General features: G+C 47.2%; 1 protein-coding gene across 1 annotated transcript; it reads left to right on the top strand.

The window, feature by feature from the left end:
* The first annotated feature begins 6,473 nt into the window (after positions 1-6,473).
* Positions 6,474-6,923, top strand: LOC139472942 (death-associated inhibitor of apoptosis 2-like). Its single transcript, XM_071255416.1, has one exon. The coding sequence runs from the start codon at positions 6,474-6,476 to the stop codon at positions 6,921-6,923; it is 450 nt and encodes a 149-aa protein (XP_071111517.1).
* Positions 6,924-11,671: the final 4,748 nt, after the last annotated feature.

Here is an 11,671-nt window from a genome sequence, read left to right as displayed (position 1 = left end):
TAATGTTATATGTCTTAAGAGACCAAATTGGATCGGTTGCGCGACGTAGGCCTCCTTCGAGTTCACCGGGCTGATATAAATATCTTATGCTTACTCTATCCGGAAGTTTTTGTTCTTTGCCTCTCCTCAGTGCTGAAGATTCGGAAGTAACGGATTTCATTTTAATCGCATCGGATGGTTTCTTCCCGATTAATTTCGTTACTTCATTATTCAGCGCTGATACAACAATCGGTTGATCTTAATCGTTCCAATTTCATTTCGATCCCATACTGATAGCCAATCAAACGTTTCGCTAATGTCCGGTTAAATCTTTCAGCGATAGCTTGACTACGGTGGGCCTCTTTTTCACCATGCCCGATTTTGCCATCGTACTTTGTTAACAGTTTAGTTACCATCCCATAAACTCGCGACCGGGATCTACTTGAAATAGCTGAGGCCATAGTAGTGGTCCGCGTTTATATATGCGACTCAGTGCATAAGCTACTTCTGTTGAATCTTTTGAGGTTAATGGCTCAGCCTCTTTGTATCGACTAGCCACATCCACTATGGTTAAAGCGTATTTATACGTTTTGCATCTTACCTTATCATGGGGAAGAAACAAGAGGTCAGCCTGATGAACTTCATTCGTTGTAAAAATATCAAACTTCTTCCTCGATATATAACGCGGTGCTGGTAAGTATATTTGCCACAACGCTTGTTTCTTTAACCAATCCTTGGCCACATCTTTAGATACCTTAGCTGCGGTGGCTAATTTTTTTATTGCTCCTATACCTTTCCAATATCCTCGTAGGCTATAGTAAATTTTATTCATTATTAATTAATATTGATGTTTCTTTTAATATGACTCATGACTATCGTTAAATCGCATCAGCGTTTACACATAAAAAATTCCCCCTGTAGTGGTGGTATAGGTATATAAATCTGGCTCCAGTGGAGTTGCGACAGAAACCCCATTACCTATACTACTAATGGCTTTATGCCTGAGTGCAAAATCGTTGTTGCTACACGTTGCAAGTTTATCGCAACGTATTAACGCATATACCTTTGGACACATGTCATTTTTCCTTCGGTGTTCTCCTTTCGAAATATGATATGAAATAAACGACGAGTGGGAGTTGTGTCTCCTACAATAAAACACTGCAAGGATAATTTAGCATGAGGGGCGCAGTCCGTATTTAATTAATGATGACTCCCTGAATAAAATCCGACCTCGGCAATGTCGGACAAGTCCATTTTATGAACTAGGGGGTTAAATCTGATATTTCCTGCGTATTACCACAATTTGCACGTCGATTACGTACCTTTTCTCCCAATGCCGATTATCATATGTCTACCATTTTGAATGCGATATCGTTCTGCCATTGCGTTTATCTACGTTTAGCTCACTAGACACTTCCCTCTAAAAAATAAGGTCGTCCTATTTACTACATAATCAAGTTGCGAGCGCATGTTCGAATCTCCAGGTATGACGTCATGAAAGAAATAAAGCACGTTTTGGTCTTCATTGTTCTTTGCCATTTACCGTTTACCTATCTTATATATAATATTAATCTTGCTTGTTAGATCCTTCTTTATCTATCTACCCATTCTACCCCGGTATCTTCACGGGTCGTACACTAGGATACTCTATACTACAGGACACTGCCTGGTGAATGTACCCTAGGACACCCTGTACTACTGGGTACTGCGTGGTGAATGTACCCTAGGACACTCTGTACTACAGGACACTGCCTGGTGAATGTACCATAGGACACTCTGTACTACAGGACACTGCCTGGTGAAAGTACCCTAGGACACTCTGTACTACTGGGTACTGCGTGGTGAATGTACCCTAGGACACTCTGTACTACAGGACACTGCATGGTGAATGTACCATAGGACACTCTGTACTACAGGACACTGCCTGGTGAATGTACCATAGGACGCTCTGTACTAAAGGACACTGCCTGGTGAAAAAACCCAAGGACACTCTGTACTACTGGGCACTGCGTGGTGAGTGTACCCTTGGACACTCTGTACTACAGGACACTGCCTGGTGAATATACCCTAGGACACTCTGTACTACAGGACACTGCGTGGCGAATGTACCGTAGGACACTCTGTAATACAGGACACTGCATGGTGAATGTACCCTAGGACACTCTGTAATACAGGACACTGCATGGTGAATGTACCATAGGACACTCTGTACTACAGGGCACTGCATGGCGAATGTACCCTAGGACACTCTGTACTACTGGGTACTGCGTGGTGAATGTACCCTAGGACACTCTGTACTACTGGGCACTGCGTGCTCAATGTACCCTAGGACACTCTGTACTACAGGACACTGCCTGCTCAATGTACCCTAGGACACTCTGTACTACAGGACACTGCCTGGTGAATGTACCATAGGACACTCTGTACTACAGGACACTGCCTGGTGAAAGTACCCTAGGACACTCTGTACTACTGGGTACTGCGTGGTGAATGTACCCTAGGACACTCTGTACTACAGGACACTGCCTGGTGAATGTACCATAGGACACTCTGTACTAAAGGACACTGCCTGGTGAAAAAACCCAAGGACACTCTGTACTACTGGGCACTGCGTGGTGAGTGTACCCTTGGACACTCTGTACTACAGGACACTGCCTGGTGAATATACCCTAGGACACTCTGTACTACAGGACACTGCGTGGCGAATGTACCCTAGGACACTCTGTACTACAGGGCACTGCCTGGTGAATGTACCCTTGGACACTCTGTAATACAGGACACTGCATGGTGAATGTACCGTAGGACACTCTGTACTACAGGGCACTGCGTGGCGAATGTACCCTAGGACACTCTGTACTACATGACACTGCATGGTGAATGTACCCTAGGACACTCTGTACTACAGGACACTGCATGGTGAATGTACCCTAGGACACTCTGTACTACAGGACACTGCATGGTGAATGTACCCTAGGACACTCTGTACTACAGGGCACTGCGTGGTGAATGTACCCTAGGACACTCTGTACTACATGACACTGCATGGTGAATGTACCCTTGGACACTCTGTACTACAGGACACTGCATGGTGAATGTACCCTAGGACACTCTGTACTACAGGACACTGCATGGTGAATGTACCGTAGGACACTCTGTACTACAGGGCACTGCGTGGTGAATGTACCCTAGGACACTCTGTACTACATGACACTGCGTGGTGAATGTATCCTAGGACACTCTGTACTACAGGACACTGCGTGGTGAATGTACCCTAGGACGTCTGTACTACAGGACACTGCCTGGTGAATGTACCCTAGGACACTCTGTAATAAAGGACACTGCCTGGTGAATGTACCCTAGGACACTCTGTAATAAAGGACACTGCCTGGTGAATGTACCCTAGGACACTCTACTGCAGAGTCCCCCTGTTGCATTTTTGTAAACTCGTGCTCCCACAGGGTGACGATCCGTTTCACCTCAGGGTGTTGGTTCAAGAGACTCAGGCGGTAGCGGGTGTCGGTATAACGTGCTCCCAACGACATGCCCAGGACGGGATGAGGTTCTCCACGTTAGGCCTTGTAACATGTCTGGCACCCATGCCAGAAACAGTCCAGGAATTCGTAGATGGTGCCTGTCGCTGGATCGTAGCCATCCACACTGTACCGATGTTGACCCTCTCTACAAGTGAACTCTTTTTCACCTCAATTCCTGGCGTGCTGGAGGCGCAGATGGGAGTCCGTTTCCATCAGATAATTGAACCAGTGCATACAGGCTTGGGAATAATTTCTCTTGGGTTGGTAACCTTGAGGTGGAAGAATGGCGATGGTATTGGGTTTCAGGTCGTGTTTTCGGAAGGATTTCATGGTGAACGCAGCAGCTGTCATCTCTTCTACAAAGGGATCCATGCAAACCGAGTTGATGGCGTTCTGTCGGAAGTCAGTCCTCGTCTCAAAATGTCCACATCGCTCTGGCAGTAGGCTAAAAGTTCTCCTTGCAAGTCAAACAAGGCTCCTTCTTGTACTTTTTGGGTATGCCACTGGAGGAAGACTGTGCGTTCCGCGGGAGACATGCCATCGGGATCGTACATGACGGCTGGTGGACAAGGACCTCTGTAGGTCTGGTTGTCTTTGGTATTGAAAAAGTGCGGAAAATACCCTTTCTTCAGTTCTTTCAGCCCAAAGCCCTTTGGAAATGCTTTCAGTGGGTAGGGTATGAAATTTAAGCTGTCTTCGAAACACAACCGTCCCAGGGTCACCTGTAAAATTTGTTGTCCATTTCGAATCTTGGTGGGGAGTTTCACCAGAAAGGGGTACAGGCCCTTCAGGATCAAGTGTAAATCATCGGATCGTGCATTATGTGCCATCACATAAATGCGGTCGTCCTTCTGGACTGTTGTGGTGGTGGTGGTGTTCTTGTTCTTTGTCTTCTCTGTCTTCCCCTTTTCCTCCTCCAAGGGGTGGGCGCGTCCACTTCCATGGCATCTCCCCCCTGCAAGTGCTTTCTTGAGGGGGTTCCATCCCGTTTTCTTTTCCCAAGGTGTGCTGTTGTCCCCTTGCGTGTGCTGCCCTCCTCTTCCTCTTGGTTCTTCTTCTTGGGTTTTTCAGCTAGCGTGGTCAACAACACACACACACATCATGTCGCGTGGTGGGGCCTCGAAACACGATCTCACGGCTGGGACCATACCCTTCTTCTCGCCATGGACAGTGTTCGCACAAGTCCTTGCTCACTTCACCGATGCATCGAACACATCCTAACTGCACCACGCACAAATTTGGAATATGCTCTCCCATGTCTTGCATGCATTCAAAATCATAGAACACGTATTTGACGTTGTCTCGTATGTGATGTTGTTCCTCTTTCCCCTCTTTCCCCTCCTCCTCTTTCTCCCCATCCTCATCCTCGTTTTCTTCACGGAGAGGTGTCATGTAACAGCGATGATCTGGGGTCATGGGTTCTCGGCACACCAAGCAGGGATGTTCTTCATCTGAGCACTCGTGGGGAACTATGGGGGTCTCCAAGACGCGGACCAGCTGAAAAAAGGTTGGGCACCTGTGAATCGATTGACAGGTGCTGGGTTTTCCCTCTGACGGGGACTGGAGATCTTGGGTGTAACACTGTTGATTTGGGAACCAGCATTGACATGTCAAGCAAGGGATCCAATGCTCTTCCTTGGGTCCGCAATAGCTAGAGTGGAGGCAGCGGTGGCAGCGGTGGCAGCAGTATTGCTTGGTTCAGGGATGGGTTTCGGGATGGTTGTAATGTTGGTCACAGCGTTCGCGGTAATGATTAGACGCATAAAAAGCTGTCATGGAAGTGATGACATCGTAGTGCTCATCATGATGGTATAAATGCAAAACGGTGGCGTTGGGTGGAGCCTCATCACACTGTCCAACAGTCTCTGGTCCACCTCTTGAATGTAGACTTTCAGTTGATAATTCAGGTGGGCCAAGGCGAGTCCCACGCGTGCTAGGTCACCCAGGCCCTGACCGGAACCTTCAGGCAGGCCAAGGCGTCGAAACAAGTCCCGTGCCCGTATGCCTTGACCGTCGACGTGATCCGTTCTCGTCAGTCTCATTCGCTGGTTGGTCCATTCTTGGGTCAGAGGGTGGGGCTTCTGGGCATAATGCTGTACAATGGCCTTTTTGCGTGTTAAAAAGGCTTCAAGTCCAATCACGTTTTTCAGTCGGGGACCGCCACTGCCTGATCCCAACCTGTCGGGATCTGCTACGTGTACTAAAGTCACAACCATGGTGGCATCGATGTTCAGGGCTTTGTTGGACTGTTGGACCTTTCCCACGGCATGCAAAATATCTTTGGAGATCTTCAAAGCGACGAAAGGGAAGTGTTCAAAGCGGGATGATCGATACCTAGACCAATACGATCTCCCTTCTGGCCTGACATCTGTTGATAAAAGTCATCGGTCACCCTGTCAAATAAAGCCGGCAGTTCAATGGGAACGCGGTCCGGTGGTACGGTGTCCAAGTAGTCTGGGTTGAAAGTCAAACGATACGTATGGTTAGCAGTTCTTAATCGTCTGGAGCGTGTGGTGTCTTTCCTCTCCAAACGAAAGGGCATACTTTGGTTGCTCGTCATGATAGCTATGCGTGTCTAATGAACGTCTGTACTATAAGATTTATAAACAACTCTTCCTCTTCCAACAGGATCGAAATCTGACCAATCAGAAGCCTGGGTTGATGGCCAATCAGAAGACAGCACCGACCAATCAGAAGACAGCGTCCGAGACGAGTTGTGCTTTCTCTCCCATGGTAAAATCCATTTCCTATGGAAAAGAAACACAAGAGTCGGGTCGTTTTAGAAAACCGAGGTGCAGGCCAGGCACCGGAATGGACCAATCAGTGCGTTGCATTTTGGACCAACCAGGAAGCAGCCATTTTCGATCCGGTTCTTCTCCTATAAAACAAGAGAACAACCACTCGAGTGGGTCAGTGTCACTTGTGATAAAAAAATAAATCATCATCATCATCGCATCAAGAATGGCTGAGACAAAGAAGAGTTGTACGACGACACGTGACGGAGACCTGGTGACGGATAGTGCAGATACTCGTGCATGTTGGAGTAAGTGTATGGATGCTGAGGATGGGATGTCAACACTCAGTAACACGCCATCGCCCTATTATCTATGCTTTGAAAGAAGGATCGCTTCGTTTGAGACGTGGCCGACGCAAATGAATCAGACAGCTGAAGAGATGGCCCATGCGGGCTTTGTCTACACTCAGGGTGCCGATGGCGTGTACTGTTTCCAATGTGGCGTGCGGCTGAGACGATATGCGCCCCACGACGATCATTGGGTGGAACACCACAAGTGGTCCCCACACTGTGACTACCTCAAACTAACCGGTCTGGTCAAACACAAGAAGAAGCTACAGCTACACTACCACTGCGAGGAGAATGTGAATCAGAGGAACACGAATGGCGTAGCATGACTGGCTGCCTAGGAGGGCATTTCCCGTTTCCTGTGTTCCTGTTCAAGTTCCCGTTCAAGTTCCTGTTCATTACTATAACCGTTTCCCGTTACCAACAAGTTTTTTTCTTTGTTGGACCCACAAGTGGTGCCACGTAGGACACCCAGATGACATACCCAGATGGCAGCAAGTACCGCTTCGACGATCCTTGTCTTGCCATAAGATTGGACATGATGTTTCTTCTTGGACAGCAGCAGAAAAGATTTTCTTCCCCAAAACGGCCCTTTTCAGGGCCACCCATCTCACCCAAAAGACAACTTTCATCCTTTGCTTTGCCAACCCAAACAACAACAATCCAAAACAAAGAACCCACACCCTCCCCCTCGGCCTCTTGGAGGCACACGCCTACGCCTACGCCTACGCCTGACACCACCACCATTGAACGTCTTAAAATAAATACATATATATATATACATATATATAAATAGAGACACGTAGTACATCACGTTTGCATGGAGACACGAGTCAAACATCACGTGTGCATGAAAACACGTGTAACAGTACGTCTGTAGACCTACACGAGGGTTAACACCTCGGTATAATGAATAATAATAAGAATAATCCTATGGATCAACGTCATCATCCTATGGATCAACGTCTGTTTGAAGACACACACGACACTACGTTTGCATGAAGACACGGGTGAAACACTACGTATGTCTATCGATCTTTCTCCATCCATCTAAATACTAAATAAATGTTTGTAGACACACACACACATGACACTACGCTTTTGCATAAAGACACGCGTGAAACATCACGTTTGCCTGTCAACATGACGTACATCACGTATGCATGGCATAACAATCCTATGGATCAACGTCAACGTCTGTTTGAAGACACACACACACACATGACATCCCGATTTGCATGGGGTGACACATCGTACATCACGTAGGCATCCCCACATCACGTCATCATAGGTCACGTGACCCTCTCGACCAATCAGAAGCCAGGAGCGGTTCTATACCGATGCTACTATCTACTCACGTATGTAACGAGATCATCCAACATACTGCAAGTACCCTCATGTCGCACGGAAACATATAGAAAATCATATTTGCCATCATCAGTACAGGATTGGAATATGTTGGATGACACGTTATGGTGTCCTGAATCTTTAATTCAATTTAAAAAGAATCACGAAAAATGCATCAGCAATGTACATCCTATATTTCAGTGTTATGGTTCTAGTAAAAACCAAATCACCCACAGTGGAATGACCCAATTGCAGTGACCTAAAAGGACATAGCGTAAAACCCAACTCACTCACTAAATGGACATAAGTTTGATCGTTTTGTTGTTACTGATCCTATGTATAGTTGTGGTCATTACGACGAAGACAGTCTCCATTATTTATTTCAATGTAAAGGATATACGGATATAAGATTAAATTGTTTCTTTTATATAAAAGGTTATGATATTAAAACCATGTTGTTTGGAAATATAACTCTGTCATCTGAAACAAATATTAGACTAAGAGAATCTGTTCATGGATATTTTACCCTAACCAAACCCTTTGAAAGCCTTTAAAGTATATTTACCATTTTTTTTGTACATTTATATATAAATTGGACATTGAACATTTGATCATCCACTGTGATTTAGTACATAAATATTTTTGTATCGGAGAGGTCTTTAAATAGGCATTGCGCCCGTTGACCAATCCATTTTTCAGAAAATTAACTGTTTAAAACAAACTAAGCAGATTATATTATTATAAACGTTGCTGAGAGTATCTTCCCAGCAGAGAATATTTTTTTTATTTAAACTGCGACACTAATACGCTTCCTTTGTTGACCAGTATTTACACATTTTCACACTGGGCGGTCGGGTAGCCTTGTGGTTAAAGTGTTCGCTCGTCACGCCGAAGACCCGGGTTCGATTCCCGACATGGGTACAATGTGTGAAGCCCATTTCTGGTGTCCCCCGCCGTGATATTGCTGGAATATTGCTAAAAGCGGCGTAAAACCATACTCACTCACTCATTTTCACACTTCTTTACAGCTCCGGACCGGACAGAACACCAGACATTCAAGGTAAAGATGCGCAAAGAATTACCTTCAAGTCACAGATAAAAAAAGCTACCTCTCTCTTCTTGTTCTTGTTATATTTTGAACAAAATAAAAAGGTCGAGAATAACTACACTGAATTTCTGTGGTTGGCCTGTTATCGGAATCTTCAAAAGTTGCATAAGGGATTGGGCACTGACATTTTCACACCATCAGAACATGGACTGCAGTGATCCCAATCCTAAGCAATATATTCTTCATACGACTCCACGATGGTCTAACGCTTCAGCGTCACGTTCATTCCACAAGGATTGGAACACACTTATGGGGTTAATTAAGTTACCAAATCATACTTTGCAAGTATCCTGATACTGGGACACAGTATAATCACACACCAGGACAGCCAAACATTCATTCGTTATGATACTAAACCAGGGCAGCTAGGCCGCAGAATGAGTATCGTGGTACACCAGGACAGCCAGACTACAGCTTGGGTACGACACTACACCACGACAACCAGGCCATGGGTCGGGTATAATTCTACACCAGGACAGCCGGGCCATGGGTCGGGTACAATCCTACATCAGTACAACTAGGCCGTGGCTTGGGCATTATCCTACATCAGGACAGCCAAGCCGTGGTTTGGGTATGATACTACAACAGGACAGCCAGGCTGTGGGTTGGGTATTCTACACCAGGACAGCCATGGGTCTGGTATGATGCTACACCAGGACAACCAGGCCGTGTTTTGAGTATGATCCTACACCAGGACAGCCAGGCCGTGGGTCGGGTATAGTTTTACACCAGGACAGCCAGGCCATGGTTTGAGTATGATCCTACACCAGGACAGTCAGGTCGTGGTTCGGGTATGATCCTACACCAGGACAGCCAGGCCATGGGTCGGGGTGATCCTGCACCCGGACAGCCAGGCCATGGTTTGAGTATGATCCTACACCAGGACAGCCAGACCATGGTTTGAGTATGATCCTACACCAGGACAGCCAGGTCGAGGTTCGGGTATGATCCTACACCAGGACAGCAAGGCCATGGTTTTAGTATGATGCTACACCAGGACATCCAGGCCATGGGTTGGGTATAATTCTACACTAGGACAGCCAGGCCTTGGGTCGGGTATGATGCTAAACCAGGACAGCCAGGCCGTGGTTCGGGTATGATGCTACACCAGGACAGCCAAGCCATGGGTCGGGTATGATCCTACACCAGGACAGACAGGCCGTGGTTCGGGTATGATGCTACACCAGGACAGCCAAGCCATGGGTCGGGTATGATCCTACACCAGGACAGTCAGGCCATGGGTCGGGTATGATGCTACACCAGGACAGGCAGGCCATGGGTCAGGCATCATGCTACACCAGGACAGGCAGGCCGTGGATCAGGCATCATGCTACACCAGGACAGGCAGGCCATGGGTCAGGCATCGTGCTACACCAGGACAGGCAGGCCATGGATCAGGCATCGTGCTACACCAGGACAGGCAGGCCATGGATCAGTCATCATGCTACACCAGGACAGGCAGGCCATGGATCAGTCATCATGCTACACCAGGACAGGCAGGCCATGGATCATGCATCGTGCTACACCAGGACAGGCAGGCCATGGATCAGGCATCGTGCTACACCAGGACAGGCAGGCCATGGATCAGGCATCATGCTACACCAGGACAGGCAGGCCATGGATCAGGCATCATGCTACACCAGGATAGGCAGGCCATGGGTCAGGCACCATGCTACACCAGGATAGGCAGGCCATGGATCAGTCATCATGCTACACCAGGACAGGCAGGCCATGGATCAGTCATCATGCTACACCAGGACAGGCAGGCCATGGATCAGTCATCATGCTACACCAGGACAGGCAGGCCATGGATCAGTCATCATGCTACACCAGGACAGGCAGGCCATGGGTCAGGCATCATGCTACACCAGGACAGGCAGGCCATGGATCAGTCATCATGCTACACCAGGACAGGCAGGCCATGGGTCAGGTATGATGCTACACCAGGACAGGCAGGCCATGGATCAGGTATGATGCTACACCAGGACAGGCAGGCCATGGATCAGTCATCATGCTACACCAGGACAGGCAGGCCATGGGTCAGGTATGATGTTACACCAGGACAGGCAGACCATGGGTCAGGTATGATGCTACACCAGGACAGGCAGGCCATGGATCATGCATCGTGCTTCACCACGCCATGGGTCGGGTACACATGCTGTAGTGTCACCTGGCCTTGTCAGAACATCTGCTGTTGACATGTTTGATAAGATAATTGTTTATCTTCTGTGAAGGTCGGAATGATCCAAGTACACAAACTACAATATTCTGCAATTTTAGCATTCTCGATCATACAGCTGCGTGCATGTTACGTGCGTGTCTGCTCGTACCGGTGTGGACTAATGCTGCTTTTATAGTGCTAGCCCACTGAGATACCATATTGCAGTTGAAGCTGAGACTAACCACCCAATCAGTCAAGTTGCATCTTATGACAAACGTAGGATGTGGATGTCAAGTTTGCAATATGGTCACCTGCTATGACAAGCAGTGGGGTGCTGGTCACACAGTGATATGTACCAAGTGAGGTTAGCTAAGTGCTAATACTCGTGTCAAGCACATGTACATATTCTACACTAAGAAGAATATCATGTAATAAATATAATTTATTGTTCAAATACATGC

Source organism: Haliotis cracherodii, unplaced genomic scaffold (genome assembly GCF_022045235.1).
Source record: "Haliotis cracherodii isolate W230 unplaced genomic scaffold, xgHalCrac1.p SCAF_26, whole genome shotgun sequence".
NCBI classification, from domain to species: domain Eukaryota; kingdom Metazoa; phylum Mollusca; class Gastropoda; order Lepetellida; family Haliotidae; genus Haliotis; species Haliotis cracherodii.
The sequence above is the reverse complement of the archived record's forward strand: the minus strand, read 5'-3'. Positions and strand labels throughout refer to the sequence as shown.